General features: G+C 46.7%; 1 protein-coding gene across 1 annotated transcript in view; it reads right to left on the reverse strand.

Moving 5' to 3' along the window:
* CLASP1 (cytoplasmic linker associated protein 1) overlaps nucleotides 1-27,759 on the reverse strand; it is a 268,189-nt gene that overhangs the window by 7,412 nt on the left and 233,018 nt on the right. The window contains exons 35-40 of the mRNA XM_059394480.1: nucleotides 27,531-27,681; nucleotides 23,228-23,474; nucleotides 20,522-20,712; nucleotides 18,634-18,762; nucleotides 5,488-5,694; nucleotides 3,867-3,983 (exon numbers count right to left, since the gene is read on the reverse strand). Coding sequence (XP_059250463.1) covers nucleotides 3,867-3,983; nucleotides 5,488-5,694; nucleotides 18,634-18,762; nucleotides 20,522-20,712; nucleotides 23,228-23,474; nucleotides 27,531-27,681 — 1,042 coding nt within the window. The remainder of the gene's footprint in view (nucleotides 1-3,866; nucleotides 3,984-5,487; nucleotides 5,695-18,633; nucleotides 18,763-20,521; nucleotides 20,713-23,227; nucleotides 23,475-27,530; nucleotides 27,682-27,759) is intronic.

Consider the following 27,759-nt stretch of genomic DNA (forward strand, 5'->3'; position numbering starts at 1 on the left):
CCTTCCTCCACCACTGGCCCAGAAATCCAACTGCGACAAGATGACCTGCTCCTAGGGTTCTGCTCGCCTGCACCCCTGCAGTCATCTGCCACAGCAAGTGTGCCACGGCAACAACCTGTGCCCTGAGAAAATCAAATACTGCCCACTGCCCCTCCACCAGCTCTTTTTTTGCCTGCAGACCCATTCCTTGCCAGAATCCCAAGGCCCTAGGGCTTCCATAAAGTCTCACTTTCATTGACTGGGGCAGTAAAACAAAAACAAAAACATAACAACAAAAAACTTCTTACAAAGAAAAGCCCTAGACCAGATAGCTTCACTAGTAAATTCTACCAAACATTTAGCAAACTAACTCCAACCCTTTTCAAATTCTTCCATGAAATCAAAGATTAAGGAGCACTTTCAAACTCATGCTGTCAGTTCAGCATTGTCCTGATGCCAAAGCCAGATGAAGATAAGAACAGAAAACTACGAGTCAGTACCTCTTATGAACACTGATGTAAAAATCATTGAGAAGAATCTAGAAAACTGAATTCAAGAGCATATCAAAAAGAGTATACACTATGGTGAAGTGGGATTTGTTCCTGAAATTCATTGATAGCTAAACATATGAAAATCTAATCAATATAATTAACAGAATGAATGGGAAAAAAAAACACACAATCATTTCAATTGAGGATAACTAAATTCAACATCCTTTGATAATAAAATTACTCAATAAACTAGCAACAGAAGGAAACTAACTCAACATATCAAAAATTACATCAAAAGCCCACGATGAACATTATGTTCAATGGTAAAAGACTAAGTGTTTCTTCGAAGATCAGGAACAAAGCAAGGATGCTGATACTCCCCACTTCTATTCAATTTGGTACTAGAAGTTCCAGTCAGAGAAACAAGACAAGAAAAAATAAAAGGCCTCCAAACTGGAAAGAAGTAAAATAGTTTCTACTCATAGATGATGAAGATCTTATATGTAAAAAACCTTAACGATTCTCCCAAAAAACCCTGCTAAGACTAATACATTTAGCAAAGTCCTAAGATATAAAATCACCAGTTAATGGAGAAAGGGTTGTCTTTCCAACAAATGGTGTCATGGAAACTGGATATCCACATGCAAAGGAATGAAATTGGAGCATTACCTAATATCACATAAAAATTAATTCAAAATGGGCCAGAGAACCTGCATGTGTGAGTTAAATTATAAAACTCTTAGAAGAAAACACAGGGCAAAAGCTTCACATTAAAAAAATTTACACATCAAAAGATAAGGATTAATATCTAAAATATACAGAGAACTGCTAAAAGCCAAGAACTTAAAAAAAAAAAAAAAATCAAAATGGACAAAGGACTTGAGTAGATATTTCTCCAAAGAAGATACACCAAGCAGCCAACACAGGACCACCAGCCACTGGGATGGCCACCATCAAAAAAGAGAAAAAAACAAATGCTGGTTAGCATGTGGAGAAACTGTAGCCTGTCGGTGCTATTCTTGGGACCATGAAAGGGCACAACCACCACGGAAAAGTTATTCTAGGATTTGGCAATTCCAGTCCTGCATGGATAACCCAAAAGAACTGAAAGTCAGGTCTCAAAGACTGATTTTTATACATACATTCAGAGCAGCATGACTCCCAAGGGCCACAAGTGGAAAGAACAAGTGTCCGTTACCAAAAAATGGAAAAGCAGGCTGTTGTACGTACACATAATTGAATATTATTCAGCCTCAAAAGGGAAGGACATTCTGGCAAATGCTACCACAAAGGATGAACCTCAAGGACGTTATTCTAAGTGAAATATGCCAGTCACAGAAAGACAAATGATTCCACTTTCATGAAGCACCTGAGTAGTCCAATTCAGAGAGACTAAATAGAACTGTGGTGGCCAGGGGGTGCGAGGAGGTAATAACGAGGAATTACTATTAATGGGTACAGAGTTTTGGTTTTACAAGATGAAAAATATTCCGGAGGTGATGGTCACATAGCACTGTGAATGTACTTATTACCAGTGAACTATAAAAAATGGTAAAGATAGCAAATTGTATGTTATGTATATTCTGCCATAATTAAAAAAAAAAAAAACAGAAAGAGAAATGAAAGCTTATTCAAGGTCATAGAGCTAGCTAGGAAGTGGGGGGCAGAGACCACAGGCAGGTTGTCTGACCTCAAAGATGCTGTTGCTGCCACAGCGACAGGACACTTTAAAATGCCCCATATGCATGCCTTCTGTGTCCTTGCATTGGGCCCTTCTCTACAGAGAAACAGGAATTCTTTTGTTTCTAGTCAAACAGACTTAGCACCATGTCTGTCAGCTACTGATTTTCGGTGGTGGAGACATACACATGAGTCTACAAAAAGAGTTATCCCAACGAACGGCCGTAATAGGATGAACTGGGCCACCAAAGTGGAGCGGCGCAAGCCCTAAGCCCTCTGAGCAGACTCAAGCTGTAACCAGCTCTGGCCCGAGGCCACCGTGGAAAGGAGCAGCAGCAGGCCGGCTGCCGGACAGGGATGAGAAAACACCTGCATCTTCTCAATCCATATATATTGGAAAGGTCAAACGAGATGATGGGGCAGTTGCCTTACTGAGGAAAATGAAAATTGCTGGACAAAATCTGGGTCTAGTATTACTTGGGGATGATTTTTAAAAGTTGAATTTCCTCTGTGAAAGCTGTCTTTTAGTTCTCACTGCCGGTGACCTTTGTCTCAATATTCCTCAGATCGTGGCTAGGGTAGGAATCAGTGAAGAGTCTTTTTGTAGGAGAAAAGGAAAAGAGGAAGTGAAAATGGAATCAGGCAAAGAACCCCCGAAATCACTTATCCACAGCTGCCTCACTCACACCCTCCGACCCCGCTGCTTATTTCTGCCTGCGAGAAGAGTCAAGTGTCTCCCCCAGGATCGGTGGTGCTCGAGCAGGGGAGATTCTGCCCTCCACGGGTGATGTGGCCATGTGCAGACTCCACAGGGATTACCAGCCCGATTACCGATGATGGGGGTGCTACCGGAAGATACAGAGGGCAGTGGGAGTGCTGCTGATCTTCCTACAATGCCCAGGAGAAGTCCTGACAACAAGGTGGCCTCAAGTGTCAGTGGTGCTGAGGGGCAAATCCTGCTTGGGCAGAGGCAGGCAAGCTGGCCTTGCCACAACTCTGGGGAAGCAAGGCCCTGGCTGTGAGGCTCACCAGCTGTGTTGGGAACAGCTCCATGTGGAAAGACACGGGGCCTTACTTGTTGATTCTATCCTTCATAAGGAGTGCATCAGGCCCCTCTGGCTTCACGGTTTTTTATCCAGAACACTGCCAGGGTGTTCTAACTCCATGTTGACGTACTTCCCCCATGGGCAGTCCCTGGAGTAGCCTTGTCACCAGGCCAGAGGCCTGCATGGCCCAGGAGTTCAAGCTGCCACTCCTGCCAGAGCTTGGGGCATCTGCCTGCTCTCAACTGGCAGGCTCTTCAGATTTTGAAACCAATAAGCATGTTAGCCATCCTTGGCTGCAATGAGCTAATCGGCCTTTTAGTCCACACTTGGCCTCCGATTCTAGAAAACTCTGAAAGGAACACGAGAGGCAGCATAGTGAGAGAAAGCTGAGCTGTGTGTGTCCTTGGGCAGTTAAATGTGGGATAACTGCCCCTGTCCCACAGGGATGTTGGCCACGAGCGAATGCATCAACACACGCCAAGCGCAGACAACAGCGTCCAGGACCTGGGCCTTGGCAAGCACCTGTCGAGCGCCTGCTATCACCACTGCTGACACCCATGGGGGACTCCGGCTGTGTGGAGGCAAGCACAAAGAAAATCTGCAGCCAAGCAGATCCACGATGGCTGGCGGAGCCCAGGTGTGCGACCAGCTCATGTAACACTATACATACCTTGCTCCCCGTGAGCTGCGCGAGGTGAGGTTTCAGCTCTTCTCCAATTACGGAATAAATTGCCACTAAGCAAAACACGCTGGCCTTACGTACACTGCTTTCAGTGTTGTCATAGCCCTACAAAGTCAGAGGGGACACAAAGAGGAAATGAGATCAAAGAACTGCTTCACAGTCAACGTCTCACCCACATTTCCACAAATGCCCTCATAGTTCATCCGTGAACTTGCTGCCAATGACCACAGCACACCTGAGATCTGCCACTGAACCCACAGAGGTCACAGCTTCACAGTGTGGAAAATGAGCTGGTTCCCAGGGTCGGAAGCGGGAGGCTGGCAGGCAGCACAGTGGCCCACCTGTGCACAGGGGGGCTGCTTCACCAGAGCTGTCGTGGCAGTGCCCCCCGACATACACGTGTGCCAGAGAGACTGGGACAAAAATTTGGGGGGGGGGGGGAATAGCTTGCTTCTTTCACATTTCTCCCAATGGTAAAGCAAATATATCTATTTTTAATTTTATCTTACTTGAAAAAAGTGCAAGTGCAAGCATGAGTAGGTGGTGGGGGGGGAGCAGAGGGAGAGGGAGAAGTAGGCTGCCCGCTGAGCCCTGACCAAAGGACTTGAGCCCAGGATCCTGCGATCATGACCTGAGCCAAAGGCAGATGCTTAACTGACTGAGTCACCTGGGCGCCCCCCGGGGAAAGCAAGCCTTGTGTGAAAATGGCTTTTAAGAAACGAGAACTGCATCCTGCACTCCTGTGGGCAGAACTTTTGTGGGGGCATCCAGGCCCACAGCCCGATACATGCATCCTCTACAAATGGGCCTTGACCTACCTATTGGCCTGGCCCTTGCCCCACTCAAATGGGACTACTCACTGCTGTCCCAGCAGCCCTGGGGATTTTTCAGTCTGCATTTAATGTCCCAAGCCGAGTGCTCAGCAAGCAGCAGTATTTATTAAACTGTGAAGCTCATTTCTCTCTACCCTCCCCGCTGAAATCACTCTCTCCCTTCCACGCTGCGACTGTAAACTGGCTCTTCTGTGAGCCCTCCTCTCTCCACTGCCCCAGCCCCAAAATCAGCCCTCAGCCTCTGATCTCAGCAAGCTCCACTCGTACCTACAATAATGGCGCGTGGTGCCCGCATCTGGAGCCGCCCGCACTGTTGTATGAAGCCCAACGTTATGCCTCATGCTTAGAAAGCTTTCAGTAAGTGACTGCTGGAGAGCAGAGCAAGGACCTGGAGCTGATCCCTGGCCCACCTTGCCCAGGGCTGAGGCCCACAGATGTGCCATAGGGCTTTGTTGAAGGAATGAACAACAACAAAAATGACCAAAATATATTTACAGTAAACAGAAAGCTCATTCCTGGAGCCACAGTTCTAATCTTCCAGGAAGATCTTCCTGCTACCTTCAGGGGTGGGTGCATTAGAAAACAGAAGGCATAGGGTGTCCAAGCCATACAGCTGCACAGGCTCCTAAAAGCACAGGTCGGCACCTGCCTTTTCCTCCCCGACCCTTGACTGAATGGGGAGAGCAAAGCCCCCATGTCTCCAGGTGGGGCAGTGCCTGCTCCCGGCCTCATAGCCCCAGGCAGACAGGTGCCGGCCAGCCGCCAGGAGGGCCCACCTGTAGCAAGCCTGGGATGATGTCAGCGAGGAGCTGCAGCAAGGACTCCCTGGCGATCCTCTCGACGACTTTGGTCTGCATCTTGATGGCGGCGAGGTTGATAGGGTAGTCGGCTGTTTGGATGATGGGACAAAGGACTTTGATGCACTGCTCTGGGTGGATGGAGCTGGCCAGCGTGGATGCCGCCTCCTCGGCTGCTCTCACTACCTGCAACACCAGGTCCCCACACGAGTGAGCTCCTGAAGACCAAGTCACACTGATGCCTAACTCTGGAAGCCAGACACAGACTTCACCTGATGCCTCTGGCTAATTTTTTTTTTTTTAAATATTTTATTTATTTATTTGTTAGAGAGAGAGAGAGCAGGAGCACAGGCAGATAGAGTGGTAGGCAGAGGCAGAGGGAGAAGCAGGCTCCCCGCCGAGCAAGGAGCCCGATGTGGGACTCGATCCCAGGACGCTGGGATCATGACCTGAGCGGAAGGCAGCCGCTTAACCAATTGAGCCACCCAGGCGTCCCGCCTCTGGCTAATTTTGTACAAAGAAGTAAAAGCAGGGTGATTTGGAGGGTGATTTTACAGGGGATGGGGGCATGGGAAGGTAGGCACATGGATCCTTCCAGAAGCCCTGGAGAAGTAGTTATCCAAGTGTTGCCTCCCCCCTACAGCAGCAGCATTCCTGAGAACATGCTAGAAATCCAGCTTCTCTGGCCCCAACCCAGACTGGCTGAATCAGAGACAGGGGAGGGCATAGGTGGGTAACGGAGCCTAGCAAGCTGTTTCGTGTTTTTTGTTATTGTTGTTTTGTTTCATTTTAATGTTTTGTTTTAATTTGACAGGGCACCTGGTGGCTCAGTTTAGTATCCTACTCTTGGTATTGGTTCAGGTCATGATCTCAGGGTCCTGGGATGGATCCCCATGTCTGGCTCCCTGCTCAGCGGGGAGTCTGCTTCTCCCTCCGACCCTACTACCTCTTATGCTCTCTCTCTCTGCCAAATAAATTAGTTAAAGAAAAATCTTTAAAAATTTATTTGAGACAGAGAGCAAGCACATGTGCCACTAGGTGAGGAGGGGCAGAGGGAGAGAGAGAATCTCATAGCAGACTCCCTGCTGAGTGTGAAGCCTGATGCAGGGCTCAATCTTACCACCCTGAGATCAAGAGCTAAGCCAAAACCAAGAGTTGGATGCTTCAACTGACCGAGCCACCCAGGTATGCCCCCAGCAAGCTGTTTTAATGAGTACTTGGGAAAGTCTCCCATACAGGAAAATTTGAGAGTCTCTGACCTAGAAGATTAGGGCCTAAAAATAAATATAAATGCTTTCCAACAGCCTGTGGGACATCTGTAATCAAAACAGCTAGAGAGAAGCCTAGAAGAAAAATGGCTTCAATACTTAGGATTCCATGGAAACACCTAGCTGTAAAGCAGTTGGAAAGGCTCGGAAAGAACTCTCTGGGTTTCCCTGGGTTTCTTAGGGAAAGCTGCTTTTCCAACAATCTGTGCTGGTATCCCCTCATCCTGCACTCTGAAGGAAGCGCATGAAATGGCTACCTCAGGGCCAAAGAAGCAGCCTCTGACCTCTGAAGAGGTCGTGATGTGCGAGAACACACGGTACTTGTACTAGAGGCCACCAGAAGGGTGTGTAATAAAGTAGAAGTTAAATGCAAAACCCAGCAAGGAACAAAGAGTGTGGGCTCTGGACATAGGTGGCAAACCCCAGCGACACCATTCACAAGTGTTAAGCCCCCATCTCCTCATCTGTAAGATAGGGAGACCTCACAAATATCATTTGGTAAGTGGTACCAAAATGTACTATACAGTAAATGGAAGTCACTCCTACTAACAGCACAAGGCTGCATATATAAACAATCAACAAAACACCAGGCTGTAAACATGGATGCATTTTCTTATGAAATGTAATGGAAATCTACTACTTTTCTCCTACTACCCACCCTGGGCTAGGCATTCCACCCAGCTTCTTCTCTGCTTTGTGTTCTGCTATTTGAAACAAGTCAGCTCTGTCTTTATTCAGCAACAGTACCAAGGTTATCAGTTCAAGCCTTCAATCACCCCAGTGCTCTCGTAATTGAAGCAAACACTGACCAACAAAAATGGGAGACAGACCATCTAGAAGGCATCTTCTAGACCTGGGCAAGAGTGGGCTAAGACATCAGGGCTTACAAGCCAGGAGGATAGGACACATGGACCACATGAGGTCACTGCAGGGCCCTGACTGAGACACTGCCCCCCTAGAGCTCCAGCTCCTCTCTCTAGGAGGAGCAGGGTCAGATCTCAGGGCACTGCGGTCATGGCCTCGCAAAAAGACACAGCCCAGCTTTGTGTTCAGCCAGGGTTACCATACCACGTGAACAGGGCTCACTTCCTGGAGTGTGCCTCAGCAGTCCGTGTGTCTGCTCTGCTCACGCCCCTGTCACCTGGCCAGCATGCTTGTGGACACAATGCATTCACTGTGGCAGCACAGACTGGGATTGTGCATTCATCCTTTCAGGAGCCAAACTGGGGACCCTAATCAGCATGCTACAAGGATGAAATCCGTGTACATGTGAGAAAACAGGTATCAAGAACACCCACAATTCATATGTGTTCATTATTATTTACGTGAAAGGTCAGGCTTGGGTGCAAAGCACTGGAGAGAGGTCATTTTACTTCGAAAGAATCTTATTCTCAATAAGCCCATAAGAGCAAGGTTTCTTTCATATCACCATTCCCTGTGCCTTCTGTTTTGTGCTGTGTGTGTGCCTACATCTACTCCTATGTGTCAGGGCCTGAGCTCAGAGCTCAGGCCGCAGGCGTGAGGAAAACAGCTGGGCCCTGGGTCTAGCCCTCAACAGTGCTGGCTTGGGGTGGGGGGGTGGTCTGTGCACGAGCAGCATGAGGAGGCAAAGTGGTGGGGACCAGGCCACAGAAGCAGGCAGGGGCCGGGTGGTGGTGGGCTGCTGCCTGCAGAGCATCCTACAGTTGGCCAGGTTTAGACGACAGGAAGCTGGTGAGGGAGGGGACACAGAGCGAACGTCTGCGGAACACATCCCAGGTGCTCTGTGGGGATGACACCAGTTCAAGGGCCCTTGGTCATGCCGAGCCAGCACTGTCCCCTCCCCCCACCCCGGCCTCCTTTACCATTTGCAAGGGTTTTGGGTGAGTCAGGCAGCCAGCTCGGCCTTCCCAGACACCTCAGGACAAGCGGGCAGACTGCCCTGTCAGCAAGCATGAACTCAGTCACACTGATGACATCGCCCTCCACTTCACAGACACACGAGACAATTTAAGGAAAGCCCACCATGATTTTCTTCTTGTCAACTCAATCTCCTGCCAAGGTGCAGTGTTCTCCACCCAGGTCCCCTGAAAGCACACTGCTGTGTGGCCCTGGGCGCATGTGACCTTTAACCTTTCACCTCAAGAAGGGCAGCTCCAGAGTTGTGGAGGCACATTCTCAACCTCTGAGAGCAGCGTGGCAGGCACATCTGCGTTTATTCCTCTGGCAAGACACTTAATTGGTTTGATAATCGGGCCTCAATTCTTAAAAAAATTCTAAAATGAGGATTTAAAAGGTATCAACTGTGACAGATACTGGAGTGAGAGATAAGCTACAAACGCTTGCAGCTAAGAGGACACTGCGGGGAGCTCTGGGACCACCAGAGAGCAGAGCTCTGGCCAGAGGACCCCCTCCAACGCAGCCTGGCACTCACATCAAGTGGGTATGCCCTTGCCAGGAATCTATGAGAAGTTAACCCGGAACCAGGCCCACATTCGTCGAGACATCATGGAAGGCCAGCAAGGCTTGGCTCCTGCCTGCCCGTCTAGCAGTGTTTATGGCCCCTGACCCCCTGTGCCCTAGTGACACCAAGCTGATGGCACGCCCTGCATGTGCCCCTCCGGCCACTTATCAGAGACCTGGACTAACTCCTCTGTCCTTCCTCACTGTCGCTCCCTTGTGCGCTTCACCTGGCTGGGCCTGGTCATCCTTCAGGGCTCACTCGCTGTAGTACAGCTTCTGGGAAGCCTTGTGTGCACACCTTCATCACTGCACTCAAACACCTTGCTGAAGTGCTCTCTCGCACTAGTCTAAAAGTCCCTTGAAGGAGAGCTCCCCTCTCTGCCATCTTTCTGTCGGACCCAGGATAATGCCCAACATACACAAGGTGACGAGGTGCTCAGTGAGTCTGTCAAATTCCCCCACAGTGTATGTATTTTTAAAAATGCTCATGACTGGCAAAGTCACCTCTGGGGCATGCCTCACTGATTTGCATTTACATGTTCTAACCGAGGAGTTAGCCCAGAAAATGAGGAGGAAGCAAGTTATCTATAAATGACCAACTTGAGCCTTGGGCAAAATCAACCACAGGAGGCCCAGAGGGTCCCGTTCCAGGTGACATGGCTGAAAGGCAACAGCTCTGTCCTTTTTACAAAAGAGACTTTAGTTCAGGTTGGTTTTTTTCTAGTGATCAGCTATTTGAAGAGAGGCAGTGTACTTCTTAGAAGACTTCCATCATGTGATGAATTACCCTAAGGTCAAGTGTCTTTCTTCCTTCTCAGTTCCTATATGTCCCAGGGGTTGCTCTAAGTCCACGGTGCACTTGGGAAAGCCCAACAGTGGGCACGTTCCACTAAGCAGACGGTGGAAAGTGGAAGAGGGGGGTCTATCTCTCTTCTAAGGTGGTCCCACAGGGAGAAGATGCTCTGAGCCATGCCTTTCTGTGGTATGAAATCATGGTTTGCAAGTATCCTAACATACCGCTCAGAAAGCTTGGTACTGATAGAAGAAACCATGTATCTTAGTTTTTAAATATGAGGGAAAAAACAGCAGGGGCAGAAAATACTGGATAACTTCATAGATATAGCCAAGGTAGAAAACACTAATGGACAGGAATCCACGTTTGGATTCCTCTGGGAGGGGCACCTGGGTGGCTCAGTGGGTTAAAGCCTCTGCCTTCGGCTCAGGTCATGATCCCAGGGTCCTGGGATCAAGCCCCACATCGGGCTCTCTGCTCAGCGGGGAGCCTGCTTCCCCCTCTCTCTCTGCCTACTTGTGATCTCTCTCTGTCAAATGAATAAATAAAATATTAAAAAAGAAAAAAAAAGATTCCGCTGGGAGCTGGGCAGCAGCTCAGTGGGTGGGAAGACAGGCATGGAAACAGCCTGGGATCCAAGCATCAGCTGCGCCACTTAACGTCCTGAGAGGAGCAAACAACTCCTCCATGCCCCTAGGGATGCAGCCAGCATTAACAGGACAAGGCAGGTTCCTGGCAGACTCATGGTGAGAACTCCATCCCATCACAAGGGGGTCTTCCTCCCCTCCCACCTCTCCATGCTCTCCTGTCATTCCGGTGAAAGAGAGCTACCCTCTGGTCAGCTGCTGGGGCCACAGACTTTCATATCTGCTGAGCTGAAAGCCAAAGCCAAGGAGAACTTCCTCTCTTAGAACTCCAGGAATTCTCCACGTCACCTGCATGAAGCATTTACTCAAATGTACCTAACATAAAAAGGTCTTTGGAAAATGTGGGAAAATAAAAAGCCAGAAGGTGCACTTAGAAATGGTAAGTTTGAGGCCCTCTCGCCTACTGAGGTTACAGAAAGTTTCCCAAGACAGACATCATCTTTGGCAAGGCAGGTAGGTGTTCCTGACTTCCCTCTAGATGCCAAGCCCCCAGTTTCTGGCGAGCTGCCTGACTCAGGGTGAACTTTAGGTTTTTCTCCTGTGTTCTATGTAACATAAGAAGCAAAGATTATAAATGTAAGCAAACAGAGTGCAAAAGTAAACATGGGCACCAGAAAGAAAGGAGAACAATACTGTTTAGGAGACAAGGTGGCCAGAGATGGCAAGGATTTTAAAAAGGGGGATGGGGCATATTTAAGGAAAGGCAGCATCAAGCAGGTTATAACCCACCTTAAAGTGATCCTAACTGTTCCAACTCTGATTCTGCTATAGTCTAGTCAGAAAAACAAGGATTTTTTTTTCTTTTCACAGTTAGTAAAATAATTTTAGCTAGCTAGGAAGAGCATAATTTCCTCATCTAACTTTTTTAAAAAATGAGATCATTACTCGGAATATTAATGAATGTTTGCTTAAAGATAAGGTTTCTTCTAGAGCAAAGAGCTTGTCAAAATTTGGATTGTCTTTTACGTTTGCAAAGTTTGATTTGGCTCTGTCACAGACACACCAGAAAAATTGGTTGAATAAAAAAAAAGTTTTTTAAGTGCACACACACACACACACACAAAAACGCAAATGTTCCTAAACAATGAGTGGAATCGAAGAAGTCTTCCCAGTTGGGCATACCTACCTTTAGCGCCTCAAAAATGTGGAAGCTAAGGAAAAGCATGGCGCCACCTTCTGGGGAAAGGCCAGAAAGACCTTATACAAAAGGGATCCACGCTGAGTTTTGGTATCCACAAGGATCCCGGAGAGATTTGGTCATTGGTGAGAGACTAGCACTTAATAAATGCCGGGATTTAAGGGGGAGTGCCAGCACAGGCCTGGACCTGCTCGTGAGTCCTCACTTAGCCAGGCTCAGTACCATACCAGAGGGAGCAAGGCGGGGAAGAAAAAAAAGCTCCAAGTAGAACATTCACAGGCCTGAGTTTTGGTTCTGTCATCAACTGGTGAGGCGGCCTGGGGAGAAATTTCTTCCACTTTCCAGGCCTCAGCTTCCCTCATCAGAAAATTGAGCGGGAGACTATAAAACAAGAATTTCCACATTACCTTCTACGGCTCTTTGATGAGCTTTTTCTCTTGGGGGAAAAAAAAATTCTTTTTCACGGGAAAAATTCAGGCTGAGTCTGAATGAAAAGATGTCTAACACGAGAGCCATCACATCCTCGCCTGGAAAAGCAGATTAAGGGCAATACTTTCTCTTGCAGATGTATTAAGACAGTAAAGGGGGAGACTTAGTCTGTCCTACTCCCAGGGGCAGAATTAGGGCCCTGAAGAAAAAGTGCAGAGCAGTCAGGAGGGGCTGAGAGCCCAGGAGGGCACCGCAGACACTGGGCCGGCCGGCCTCTCAGGAAGGGTGGAAGAGATGACCTAAATCTCAGACGGGAAGCTGGGCGGCACACAGAAGCCTCCTCCATGCAGCCCCAGTGTCTACCTCTCAAATCTCATGGTGTTTTGTTACCTCCACTCTGGAGGTAACAATGTGACAGCAACTCCATGCACAAGCCCCAAGACAAAAGCTGTGTTTTCTACTGGTGTTTTAAAGCTTGCTCAACCAATTTAAATAGCTTCTTAGATGTATTTAGAAAAGTGCAGTTATATCTGCTTTGTTTAAGATGTAAAAAGCCTGTCAACAGTTCTGTCAATCTGTCTATTTTCTTCAGTGGACAAGGAGAGAAAAAATGCTACCTTCCATGTTCAACAGAGCCCTGCAGGGCATGATGTATCCCTGCTCCTGTGCACGGGCATTCTAGAGACCCAGAAAGTGCCTGTCACTTGCCCAGTCACACAGCCAGTGAAAGGCAAATAGGATGAGAACTCAGGACTTCGCACTCAAAGGCTCTGACATTAAACAATGGCCCTCTTGCCTGTTTTGGAGTAAGATGCCTTTCCTGAAGCTACAGGAGCTAAAGCCCATGAGTCACGTCCGGATCCGAGGAGAGCCAGTCCACCAGAGCCAAGGAGCTACTCCCCGCCTCAAGTAATGCTGGAAGGGCAGTCGGCACGGCCACTCCAAAGCAGACACTGTGCCTGACACTTTATGACAGCCCTGTGGGGTGGGACCAGCTCCACTTGATGTATAGAACACCACGGCAGTCTGGGTTCTATGGAGCCTTCTAGGCCCATGCTCCCTTCTCCTGGCCGTGCTGCCCTGGCACACCATTAGAATCCTCTCCCTAACTACTCCTCACAGCCAATCTCAGGTTCTAACTACCCTCAGGCAGTCTTCCTTGCCTCTTCCAGCCCCTCCAAACTCCTCGGGCATCTTACTTTGAACCACATGTTTGCTTTAACCTCCACGAAACCACGGGCTCCCTGAAGACTGGAGCCCTGCCCCATGCCCCCACCTCCTGCCTCCAATAATAAAACATTAGCCAGAGTTTAGGCTATTAGTGTCAGACTGTTGGCTTGGCAACTATTAACCTTTAAATGATTTGTATAGATTTCTGGTTTTGCCTTTGTCTTAAGCAGTAAAAACTTCCAAAGGAAATTGGGTTTCCAGCCACATCCCAAGACTGAGTCAAGGAAAAAGTACATATTTAGAACCTACAAAGGTTAAGGTTCGTTACACAATATCAACTTCTAGTACCATGAGGCTGAATGAGATACAGATAATCATCTAGTCCACTCCCTGCACTAACAGATAAGAAAAACCAAGGTCCGGAGAGGCGAAGTGATTTCTCCAGGTTCACAAAACGCATTGTTCTCCAGAGCAACTGACACATGGCTGTTGCCCCAGGAGGCCTCCAAGGACCATTTCAGAGTGCAGAGGATCTGGCTAAGTTGTGGTCAGATGGTGATTTTAATCGGTATTTGAAAGAGAATTATCAGCTCACTAAAACAGAATGTCTTCTCTCTGACACCCTGCTGCTTTTCTCTGGCCATGTTTGTCAAAAGGACTTCATGAGACATGCCAGGCCAGCAGGGTAAAACAGAAGCAGGAAGACTGGTTCCCGAAATGTTTTCTTATGTCTGAAATAATCTTGGTCTGGCTTTACTTCTAATTCCTTGAAATCATAAAATATAAAATTAACCAGAAATGATTTAAAAACAAAAACCCTAAAGACAAAAAACTGTTTTCTATTTACCTCAGAATCCAACTTCCCCAAGCGTATCAAACCACCTGAAGCTGGACGGTGATGGCTGGAATCCCCAGACTTTTGTGCAAGGCAAGAACAAGATGTTTGGTGACCCAGTACAGGACATAAAAGGATGCTAATGTTTTATTCTTTAGTAGACAAATAAAACCGAATATTCACTAATGTGGACAAGTTCAGGAAACAATCCAAAATTTCAATTATAGAACATCCTTAAGACATAGAGTTGGGGGCGCCTGGGTGGCTCAGTGGGTTAAGCCGCTGCCTTCAGCTCAGGTCATGATCTCAGGGTCCTGGGATCAAGTCCCGCATCGGGATCTCTGCTCAGCAGGGAGCCTGCTTCCCTCTCTCTTTCTCTCTGCCTGCCTCTCTACTTGTGATCTCTCTCTGTCAAATAAATAAATAAAATCTTTAAACAAACAAACAAAAAGACATAGAGTTGGTGTTTCTTTCAAGTTTGAATAAACATTTACCAAACATTTTTACATTTGGGGGATTATATGTAAGACAAAAGTCCTGGGAGCAACAGCTGCTCTTACATCAAATGTGTCTAAAATGACCCATAATTAGCGTATCAATCGTTTACCAAGAAAGAAGTACTTCTAAAACAGATAAGGATGTCTAAAACCAGTTTCATGTGGCAATCCTCATATAGCATGACACTTTCCACAGTGCCATGTGCCAGGGTCACACAGCGGTGATGAGACCCAGCAACACAGCTGGACAGGACACACTCTTGAACTGAAAACTAGGTTTCCAGCCTCTAGAGTCATCCCCCACAATGACCCCAGAATCCATTTGTATCATCAATTCTCTTATCAAATCCCCTCTTCATCAGTGAAGGTGGGATTCAGCAGCAGTCCAAACAGAGTGCAAATTCTAAGATGTGAAGAGTTAAAATTGATGGAGTTTTCCTTTAAAACAGAAAATGGGCTTCAGATTTCTGAAGGTCACTACCAAGGCTGGGCCCTTTAAGGCGTTTGCTACAAGCTAAACCTACTGAAAACCACAGTGACTTCATTAACAAGACATTAAAACTCAGTAGCAAAGTTCATTTACTAAAAAGATAGAAACAAGGAGTTAGATAATGAAGAAGATGTACTTATTCAAATAAGGAATAGGAAAACCTCTCTAAGCTGATTCACACCACCTTCTCAAATAGAAACTCCAAACTGGTATCCAAATCCTCCAGGGTGCTTACCGTGTCTGTGCTGGCTGAGGATGGGTGATGCCCAAGCAAGATCTAGCACTTAGGACACTTTCAACGTGTAACAAAAGTGTTTTGCATACATGGTTCCTATTAAAAGACCTTGACTTAAGGGATGGGAAAATAAGCCATCTTGTCATTAACCCTGCCCTATTCCTCTGCCCTAAAAGCTTTTTTCACTGATCTCATCGCCGTGTCATCTTGAGGCGCCTTGTGGCATGGCCACCACCACAGGGGGCATGGGAGGACATCTGGGACTAAGGTCTCAGAGCATCCTAAGTCAGCTGCCGGGTCTCATGCCCTTTACGTCCTGCTAAAGCCTGGGTTCTATCTGTGAATACAAAACTAACCAGTTTCCTACGAGATGGAAGTTACAGGGAGCTCAAAGGAAAGACCACACTTTGGAGGTACTAATTAGCTAGGAGAACAGACTCTGCCTCTCTCTGTAGGACCAGTATTAGTCACTGGGTCTAGAAACTCTTGGGATCCTTCCCAATGTCTGAATAATGTCTAAACGTAGTGCCGAGAAGATGTAACAACTAGGGAAATACTGTGTGTGATGTTCTATGCCAACAAGATGGCTACAACACAAACTTGATATGCACCCAAGTATTCTGTCCGAAAACACAAAAACAGGGAATGGAGACAGATCAGTTAAAACAGAAGAAAGACTAGAAGAATTTCAAAGGAAAGGAAAAAGAAAAAAATATATACCTAAAACCTACATACACATATGCCCCAGTGAGGAGCTTCTGGAAAAGTGACAGAGTGAAGTTTCACAAGGAAACTACAAGGGCACCAAGTCAAGGTGAGTATGAAGTATGCAAAGCAGGGGCGACCTGCCAATACAGGCACTCCTTTATTTGGAACACAGTGTTTTCCCCACCTGCTTTATCAGACAATCAGTGACAGCAGCGTGGAGACCCTGGGTTATTCGAATTCCACACCAACTGAGCGGTACAAAGTGGACTTTAAGCAGATATTTTCTGCTTTTGTCCCTTGGGAAAGGACGTCGCACCTAAGAACTTTCTCTCCTAAATTTCTCATTTTGCGAGAGGAAAAAAAAAAAAAAACAATTCAAAACAAGATCCCTCAAGAAAGTAGCTAACAGTAAACAGATTATTTCATTCTGTTCACTTGTACTTCTTAGGAATTGCTGTCAAAGTTTCTAAGTTCAAGATCAGGATGCCAACTTTAAACACAGACATCTTCTGAGGGGACAGCTGGTAAGTGCCACACACTATGGATGGCTTAGTTTCACCTTGATGCCACATTCTAAGTATGCCCTCTCCTGAGGAAACAGCTGATATCAGATATTTGCGAAAAAACACCAATTTTACCTTTAAAGATATATTTATTTATTTGAGAGAGAGGAGCAGAGAGAGAGGGGAAGAGACTCAAGCAGATTCCCTGCTGAGCGTGGAGCCTGATGCAGGGCTTCATCTCGTGACCCTGGGATCATGACCTGAGCTGAAACCAACAGTCGGACACTTAACCAACTGTGCCACTCAGCCACCCCTTACTTCATTTTTTGATCATGTATATTCTCATTAAGGAGAAGCTATTATGGTTAAATTTAAAAAAAAAAAAAAAAAAAAAAAAAAGCCCAGTCAATATGGGCCAGGCCAGTTGCCCCTTAAAAGAGACACATGATCTGCTTCTTGGTTCTGCCAATAACTGCCATGTTTTACCTGACAAATTAGAGCATTTTTTGGACCCTCTTTCCTCGCTCAGAAGTAATCGTATTGACTCTATTAACTCATCTGGTCCTCACATTTTTTAAATGAGTTATTGCAAATGGAAACTGTTTTGTTCAAACGTGAGTGATTTTCACAATCCACAACCAAGCCAGATTTCAGACGTAAACAGTATCTATCACTCACAACCCTGTGTTGTGCTACGACCATCACGTGGAGATGCCCAGACAGAGCACGAGATCCCAACCCTTGCTGAGTCTGCTATTTTGGGGTGGATTTCAAGAGGATAGACCTGTCACTGTTTGACAGTCACGTAACTGCCAAACAGGAAAACCACGATTTAGGGTCCGGATTCTTTTTGTAGACATGTAAGAAGTGCTCTCACTGCAATTCCCTTAAGCCATGAGTGTGCTCATGAGAGTCACATGCGAGCTGAGACACTGAACTGAGCAAGTGATTATGTCTCACTCTGGGGTCAAACCCACTCAAGTTTTCTGAAGTTCTAAGTACATAGCCCTATTTCCCACAGTGCTGTTGATCAGAAGAGTGCTGCTGAGATCACTGGTATTCAGAAAAGCTCCCTCCATCTTCTTTGCAGGTCTCTAGACACTCAAAGGACTGGTGAGCCACGGGGGCTGGACAATTCAGGAAGCAAGTAGATAAGGATTTACTGAACGTCCAATCAAGGCTGGTTGTTAAGTGTGTAGGACACAGAAACATGTCCTTCCAGCTACCCGGCAGGCATCTGAGGTGCTGGGACAGTTTGCTAGCATTTAATTGTTCAGGAGCTAGTAGGAGAGGCATGACATGACTGCCTCCATTCACTGAGATCTTGCAGAGAGTGACACAATGAGAGGACAGGAGAGGGAGGAAGACCAATGTGGTGTAGCACCTGTGTCCACATGCCAGGGACCAGGAACCCTCACTGACTGTCTCATTTAATTCTCATAAGAAATTGTGGCCGTATCCACCTCTATCTGACACACAAGGGCACTGAGGCTTGGAAGCCGAAAGAACCTGTGTGAAGTTGTGGAGTAAGGAAGAGCTACTTCTAGCACTCGCCCATCTGCGTCTCCGAAGCCAACCCTGATCTCCCAACACCAGTCTAGTAGGTGCTGACTGCCACCAGGAAATGGCAGAGCTTTATACCCCTTCTTTTGACCGCAGCAATGGGAACCAGTGACTTGAGAAATCCCTCAGGGAAAGGTCAGTGGAACAGGTCAGTTTCTGCACAGGTGGAAAAGGAGTCGGGAACCTACCAAGTGGCACCAGGCCCTCGGCTGCCCCAGGCTCAGCCGTCACACCAGCAGTGGGATTTTCACCCTGTGTCATGGCCCCGGGGACAAGCTCAATGGGAGCAACTCCCTGTCCTACGCCTGTCTTAGGCTGCACAGTGAGCCACACTCCTCTCTTTCCACATCCTCACTGTACCCCCAGACCCATCTGTTCAGCACTCTGAGGCCAGAGGCTTGGCTCACCTCCTTATGGGAATCTTTATGGGCTTCCAGAGTCTTCATAATGGTCAGCTCGGCGTAGTTTTTAAATCTTGCTGGCTGGTTCCTCAGAATTTCTCGTAAAACCCTCAGTGCTAGTGCTCGGATGGAATGCTGGAGTACAAGAGGAAAGGAAGACATTAGCAAATGCTACCCAGCACTTCAATGAGCCTGCCAGCTAGCAGCGCCAGGCAGGGCCAGGCACCCAGCCCTGGGCTTCCCTGGCACCTCGCTGGCACCCTGACAGGTCACACCACTTACGTGGCCCAGGCTGAGGGGCCGGCTCCATGAGATAGGCGCAGGCCGAGCACTTAGAGGGATATGATGAAGGTTTCTGGAATGAGCCAAATAAGGACCAAATGAGACCAAATGAGGACGATACATCTAAGTTCATTATCCATCTCTTATGGGGGGATTTCCAGATTTCCTGAGGCTCACATATACAAAAGGCAAATGACCCTTCTGTAAAATGTATACAAGAGCAGGTGAAAAGCATCTAACCATTTCGTCAACACAACCTGTAAGACTATGGACTGAGAGAGTCGCAGCCCTGTGGTTACTCCCGACCTTCTGTGTGATGAGATCACGGGGAAAGGGAATGTGCATATGCCTCGAGCTGTCTGCGGCCTGAGTCTCACCACTTGGAGGAAAGCCATTTCAAACAGACTCCTAATCTCAGTAAAAGAAAATGGGGTTTACACCAAACAGAGCCAAAAAGTACATCCTGATCCTCCGCCGCTCATCTGTACAGTTCACACACGGACACACCATCCACCTGCCCTCTCGGCGACATCACTTTAGCTCCCAAAAAAGCCCGACTAAGCAGACAGGCCTCAGCAGCCAATACTCGGCTGCAGGGAAGTTAATTCAGCCCTTTCGTCACTGTCCTTCTACTAGCATACCAACCCATTAACACCAAGCATCAGAAAGAAATCAGTCACCACGACACTCCGCAGCCCATGTGCACCCGTCTCCCAACAAAGTCACCACCAACAGGGCCCTGAGCATGACCTGTACCAGGGGCCGTGTTGAGCCTCCACCGAATCCACCCAGTCCTGGCCCTGAGCTCTTCACCACACCTACTGCATTGCTGTTTCCGCCAGCCTACACAAAGCCCGGTACAGAGATGGACTTTCACTTCTAGAGTGTAATTCAGACAATTCCCAATGTTTACTGCTGTCTCCATGTAAGGGACCAGCACACAGATGGGAGAGGGCAGGGCCCCGACTAGGCAGCTCCCTCCTGGCAGTCATCTACGTGGTGCCATGGGCGGGTTACAGACCTGGCACGGGACAAATGCCTTGTGGGCCATGTTTAAATGTCACAGGGTGAAGAGGGTTTTTTGTTTTAAAAATAATAAAGAAGATAATAGAAACTAATCCACACTTTCAGAACTAGCTGCTTGACCAATGAAGACCACTGTAATTGCTCACATATGCAGGGCTGAACCTACACAGAATTTCATGGAAGGCAGCATCTAGCAGGGTCTTTTAAAAAATGAACTTGTCTCCTTATCAATTAACATATGAAACTTAACATTCATACAGAAGAAAGCTCATTGTAAAAAAAATTCCATGCTAACAAAGTCGTAAGAAATTCTATATAAGACAAAGTAACCTGAAGCAGGAACACGTTTCCCTCAGGTCCTATAATCCTGATTACAATAAAAACCTGCATCTAATAATCTAGGAACGGGGCCTCTGACCAAAACATGACCTCACGAACTGCTGCTCAGAAGATATCTGAACAATGTTTTGATGTAAACAGTAGGCACAACACAGAAAGTAAAGCTGACGCCACACTCAAGGAGAACAGGACGCCATAGCCTGTCCCCTGGGAAGGGGGGAAGCATAAGATGAGGAAGGTGCCTCACGTCTTTGTCCCCAAGCGTCTCCAGCAGCAAGAGCAGGATGGTCTTGAAGTGCTCCTCCCACACGCCCAGGCTGTCCTCGCGCGTGATCTTGAGCAGCTCCAGCAGGGCGCCTTTCCGCTCCTCCACTCGCTCGTTGTGGTTGGACAGCTCTTTCAGAAGGTCAGCCACCAAGTCCGAATGGTCAATGGGCACTGGGGAGACACCGAAACAAGTCACATCCCAAGTCCCATCCCAAGGGAAACCCCGGCGGTGGACGTGCCGCTGGGGTTGCTCAGATCCCCTCCGCCGGCTTCCCGCTCTCCCAGAGGCAGCTCCTCGTCCCTGCTGCCATGCCTTCCACCCTGAACCACCTCACTCTTCGCTTTCTGCAGGCCGCCTCCCCAGCTATGAAGACAGAGATGTGTGAACAGGCGGCAAGTACTGACAGCAGTGTCTTTACACTTCGTTACCATCTTTTGCCCTCTCCTATTTCAGACAAACAGAGGGAGCCATCTAATAATCTCTCCTCAATGGTCTTCTTTCCCCCAAGTCTACCCCCACTGCAGGAGCCCTAAGTCAGGCCGCTGCCTGATAGTCCCCCCCGCCCCCCCGCTGCCACACACACCAGAGCACGCACATCTGATCACCTCAGGGCCCTCCTCACATCACATCTGGTCCTCTCACATCTCTTCCCTGCCCAAATGTCCAGAGCTTAGTAACCAGCAGAGCAAACAGATACTAGTCAAGATGTTTAGACTATTCATGGACTGTCTAGTCACAGATCGCCAAGATCACTTAGCAAAATTACTTGCAGGACTTTAACCAAAAAAGACATCCTTCCTCTTCCCATGTTCTTTCAAGACCTCAACTCTGAACATTCCCTTTCAATAGAAAGGATGAAAATGCAAAGACAAATCATTAGAAACTACTTAAATTTGATTTTGCATATATATATCTCTTAAGGCATCTAAGGTAAGGAAACACACACACAGGAAGTTTGAAATGTTAAAGAACTCAATCTTTCCCCCACTGCATTCTCACATTTCTCTTTGAGCCTTTCAGTATACAGTCGGTAAATAGATAACAACCAACATCCACCCCAATCTCTGTTCTATCTTAAATGAGACCTACAAATGGGTTAAGTTAAATGAGCTATCAATTCTACGAGCAGTGAAAGGAAACAGCACCCTACTCCATGAAAGCATGATTCATACTAACCATCATACCACTGGCCTATGGCCCAGGAAACACCACTGCGATTCCTTGGGAATCTCCGGAGGGGCTACCCACTGGTGATCAGCAGATAACAGCCAGGGGATGTGCCTTCAAATGACTGAAGGACTTCATTGCTATCTTCGGGTCCCATCACTAAAGCCATTGCAAGAGCACTGGCTTTCCTCCTCCTCCTTTTTTTTTCTTCTTCTAAGCAAGCTCTACACCCACCATGGGGCTTGAACTCACGACCCTGAGATTAAGAGCTGCACACTAAGCTGACTGAGCCAGGGAGTCAGCCAGGTGCCCCCCAGTCCTCCTTCTTATGTGTCCCCATTGAAACCAGCATCTGCGCTAGTGTGGCACCCCCCCTTTCCAGGGCCATTGTGATAAGTCTGTTTCCCCTGACAGATCTTGAATTCTCTGAGGCCAGGGACTGTGTCTCATCTGCCACCTTGTCCCCAGCAAGCTACAAACTTCATGACACACAGTGAATGCTAACTGTTTAGACTTCTAATTTAGGGTTCTGATTTAATTCTCCATTCAAAATAAAAACACAAAACAAACGTCTTAAGAACAGAGCGGATACATATAACCTCAAAAAAATGACTATGAAGTGAACGTGACAATCAGGTGAAAAGGAAATAATTAAGCTCCTGATAAAAACACCATCATACCATCGCATACTTCACTCACTTATTACTCAATCATGGACACTGGTCTTAACACAAATGTGAGACAGCAAAACAAGACAGCAGACTAGTTCTGTTCTTTACCAAGTATAGTTGGGACAAGTAATTTAACCTTTCCAAACCCTTAGTTTCCTGATCTGTGAAATGGGAATAAGCCCTCTATCTCATTAGCCATATAGGTAAAACACTGAGTTCAGCAGCAAGCACGTGGTACAGGAGCTCAGTATATGCTAGCTTGCTTTGCTCCAAACCAGAGGACAGAAGTCAACCCAAAGCAGCTTCAGGTAGACCTGGTTAAAACGCTAGTGACAGAAGAAGAGAGCCTCTCAGTGGTCGTACTTCCATACAGGATCCTACTTCCATAGCTCAGGGCTGGGAGAGTGCACAGCAGGGCCCTCTGCCCCCCAATAGTAGTAGCTAACTGCTACTGCCCTCGTGCTTCTAATCTCCGGCTTCTTCAAGCCCCGGCTCCACGGCAGAGCCCTCCCTCATAGGCACAGCTGACCTGCCTTCACCACAGTGGGACAGCTCCAAGTTTAGGTCAGCTGTGTGACTCCTACTTCACAACTGCCTCTGTGAGAAGGCTGTAAGTTTCCGGAGGGCAGACCCCATGCCTACTTCTGCTCACGGCTGTGCCTTCCATGGCTAACTAAGCACAAGGTAGGAGCTCAGTGAGGAGCTGCTGAGTGAGCAACTAACCAGAACAGACCCCGTAGGGCCTGTAGGCCTGGAGCTGCTCTGACAAGAGGAGAGAGCCCCACAGAAAGCACTTTTGGATTGGGGTCCAAGGGGGGGGGTGGGAATCACGCAAAGAAAGACGAACCATCTCGAAGCTGCTCCATGTCATCATCAAACACGGCCTCCTTCAGGGCTGTCTTGTCATAGGTGTTGATGGTGTCGGAGTAGGGGTACGGATTGTAGTCTCGCACCCGGGGCCCTGGGAAGGCACGGGGAGGCTGGGTGTTGAGGAGGGACGTCTTGTTATCCAGAGCTGTTCTGCCTCCCTCCACCACATCGCTGCCGCCCCGGCCTTCAGTGGCAGGCGAGGCAACTCCACCATCACGGGACACCTGCAGCACAGCACATGGTCATTTCCTGTTGAGGACTTTCAACAAACTCTTCCTTCCACTTTTCAGAATATTAGGAGAGTCAGATTTCGCACGTGAATTCTGGCCACCAACCAAAGGATAGTTACTAGGATCTTAATCTGCAAACATCTAATTCATAAACAACCTTAGCAGGAACCCAACAATGAAACCCCTTCATTCACTCATTTACACGTAAAGTGTGTTTTACTTTGTACTTGGTGAAGACTTTTACTCGAACATTTCTCCAGGAATCCGGTGTGCCGGCACTGCTGCCCACCATTTCTTCATGAACAGCAGGGATTCCTCAGCAAAGCCCTGACACACCAAGCTAGTGCTTCCCTGATTACCACCACAGATCTAAAGCAGCCCAACCCTCCAGGATATCCTTGCATGTATCGCCCCCCAAAGCCAAACAACACTTACTAATCTTTAGCACTGGAGAACTTTTTAGCTGGGAGGCACGTCACCCCCTGGACACCTGTGACTCTCAGCTGGGCTTTATGCTGGGTCAAAGAAAAGGCTTTGTGGCTATTTCCTGAAACTTTTTCTTCCTAACATATACTGAGACTTGTCCTTAACAAATCAAACCCCTGAGGCCTTTGGCCCTTGTTCCTGATGACCCCCTCTCTCCCAGGGGGTCCTTTCTCCGAGGAGCCCCGGCCTGTCTGGTTTCCTTTGCAGGGCGTCACTGTAACACAACTAGCATGGACAGGCCACCAGGAACAAAACCTCACTCTCCTCACCCCTGCCATCGGACTGTGTGACGATGCTGGAGCTGTCTCCAGGAGGCGGGACACACTGGGGACTCCTGTGGCACATGTCTGACTTTTGCTTCTGACAAGATACAGCACCTTATGCTTAAGCATTTTTTTTAAAAAACTGTGGCAAAAAAGCCAGTTTAAAATTGTGGCAAAACATACATAGATCATTTTAATCATTTATATCATAGGTGTACAATGCAATAACATTAAAGACAGTCACAATGCTGTATAACCATGACGACTACATTATCTGTTAGGCAAACCTTCTGGTCTTCCCAAACCAAAATTCTGCACCTATTAAACAATAACTCCCTGCCCTCTCTGGCCCGGGTCACCTCTATTCTACTTTCTGTCTCTGAATCTGACTACTCGAGGTACCTCATGGAAGTGGACTCATACAGTATCTGCGTACGTCACTATGTCACTTCGCCTAATCAAGGTCCATTCATGTTGTAACATGTCAATATCACCTTCCTTTTTATGGCTGAATAATACTCCACGGGACGCATCTATCACATTCTGCTTATCCATTTATCTGTTGGATATTTGGCTGCTTCTCCATCATCTGGTTACTGTGAATGATACTATTATAGACACTGTGGTACAAGTATCTGTTCCAGTCCCTTGTTTTCTTTTGAACATACACCTAGTGGAACTGCTGGGATGCATCTGGTTTTTAACACCATCAAAAAAGATGTCCTACTAACTGTTAAGATGTAAAAAGGATATACAACACATGGGTAGAGCTGAATAAATTAAGACTTTGGGCTTTCTTCATGATAGGGAAATGATTCATGGATGATTTAATTTTTTTCTCCTTGTAACTCTCTTCTCAAAGTAAAACACATATTATTATTATAACGAAAGAACTTAGAAACAGAGAAAGGATTCAAAAAACTTCAGACATTTTCAAAATAAAGCTAAACCATCCTAATTCTAATCACTTTTAACAAAAAGTAAAACGAAAGATCTTATTTTTAAACTTGTGTATTATCCCGGTCCTTGTCTTCTCGCAGATTGTACCAGATGGGAATCACTGAGTACACACAACCATATATTTTGCTTTCCTCGCACTATAAGAATGTCTCACATAAATAGTGTTTGTAATCACAATGTTTACTCATACCACTATTTCCATTTGTGTTCTAGTAAGATTTACTCAACTATTCCCCTTCTGTTTTTTAATATTTCTGGCTTTTGTTACAGATAATGCTGAGACAAATTGCACTGTATATAATAACTTCCTTTCCTTTTGCTGAGTTTCTCATCTAGCTTAGATTGCCAGAAGTTAGATTTCTGGGTAAAGGATAAGAAACTTAAAATCACTTAAGCTGAGGGGTGCCTGGGTGGTTCCGTTGGTTAAGTGTCTGACTCTTGGTTTTGGCTCAGGTCATTATCTTAGTTAGGGTCATGAGATCAAGCCTCATGTTGGGTTCCAAGCTAAGTGTGGAGAATGCTTAAGATTCTCTCTCCCTGTGCCTTCACCCCCTAACACACCCCCTACCACCACTCACACGCTCTGTCTCTCTTTAAGATACGTATGTGTGTATATATTTATGTGTATCAATATCACTTAGGCTAAATGTAATTTATTAAGCTCCAAAGCAACTATATCAAGTTCCCGTGCCACCAATATTATACTAGTTCCCTATATCCTTTCTCGCATTAAATATTTTAATTTCTCTTTGAAATGAAGTGGAACAATTTAGACATAAAATGGAACCTCAAAGGGTTTACTGTATTTCTGTCATCACTCCCAAGGACGGGCTTCCTCCCACATGTTGAATGTTTTCATCTCTGCTTTGGGAACCATTTTCCCAGTGGATCTGACTTTCATCCTTACGGATGTCTGTCTTATTAGACTGAGGCACTTATCAGGCCAAAAAGACATACCGGTTCCCAAATCTTTCACGCTTAATGCATTTTTATATCCCCTCCAGCTTCTTCGCTAACACTCTGGTCATCAAGCAGCTAAGAGGCTGAATTTTGAACCTGCTCAATAATTCAATTTCCACTTTATCATATTTAATGCAGATAGAAAAAAAAATCCAGTGGAGCCCTTTCACTCCACATCTCTTTGGCTAGAATGTCCTTCCCAAAAGTTTCCCTTAAATTCCCAGATACCACACTATCCCGGCCTCCCACACAATAACCTATAGCTTTTCTTCCAACTCCTTTTCTTCCGTCTTTCCCTTAGTGTTGCTGCACCTTAGGATTTTGTCCTTACCCTTTAATGGGTCGCTTTCACTCACTTTTTAGTTATCATCAAGCAACTAGTCAATGCCTCTCAAATCTCTATCCCCAGCCTGAACAGCCAACCGAAACTCCAGACTGCTTTCTGCAAAGGCCTACGGGATATGCATGCTTAGATATTCCACAGGTCCCTCAAGTTACATGTATTCAAAACTGAATTCATTATGTTCTAAAGGGACTGACAAATGTTTTTCCTCTCTTTCTAGAATATTAACTCCCTCAACTTCCCCAGCACTTTAGAGTCCTAGGCAGAGACTTCAGACTCTAGTATTTCAGCGCTGTCCTACCCAACCCTACGTCTTCCAGAGTCATCCTCCATCTCAAAGTGACAGCATTCTTTCTAAAATATAAGTGTGACCATGCCATTTCCCTGGTTAAAAACCCTATAAAGACTCTCTAGTGACCTCAGAGTACAGTTAAGACACCGGCAGAAAAGTCCCCTGGGTGTCAATGCCCTTCCTGAGCCAACCGCTGCAGCCTCTTCCCCAAACCTTGCCACCAACAAGACACACCCGCTCTTTCTACTTCAGCCACCTGCAAAGGGAAATCATGCCAAACACAAGGGCCCCTTCCTATCCGTCCAAACTCCCTCTGACCCTTTGCTTCACGCAGCTCCGAGGATCCCATTGACCTTTCCTGAGCACCAAGACTGCCCCAGTGTATCTCTCCAGTGCTGAGCCCTGACTACTTCCCGCCACACCACAATTTCCCACTGATCTGCCTGCCTCTGCGTGAGACTAGAGCTCCCAGAAAGCCATGCTGGTGTCCGATTCTGACCTATTATTTTGATCATGTCACAAGAACAAAAATATGTCCAGGATAAACAAAATCAAACTGGGGAGAAAAAGATAGTTTACATTTTTCACAGACAGCTGAGGGTTACTCAAAATTTTATAAAGTTGCCTTGGGCCTCTTAAAATAGTATTATTCTAACTACAAGATACAGTTCAGTATTCACAGTGGCCAATCTTCAGAATTATCACTTAATTGAAGTATCGTTCTCTGCTGGCCTGGGGATACTTACAATATCACATTCCTTCTTGCCATCTCGTTTAATTGGCTCATTCAGATCCTCTTGGCTTCGAAAACTAAATTTTTCAATGGCTTCTGTAACTCCACGCAGAGAACTATAAATTTCTTCAGAGTTCAGGTTCTCTGTATCATACTCCAGCATGCTAAAGATCAAAAACAGTGTATTTCTTAAATTGAAACATATGAACAAATATGAGCTATGGGCATAAATTACTTCCAAT

The sequence above is a fragment of the Mustela nigripes genome, chromosome 3 (assembly GCF_022355385.1).
Source record: "Mustela nigripes isolate SB6536 chromosome 3, MUSNIG.SB6536, whole genome shotgun sequence".
In the NCBI taxonomy this organism is placed as follows: Eukaryota; Metazoa; Chordata; class Mammalia; order Carnivora; family Mustelidae; genus Mustela; species Mustela nigripes.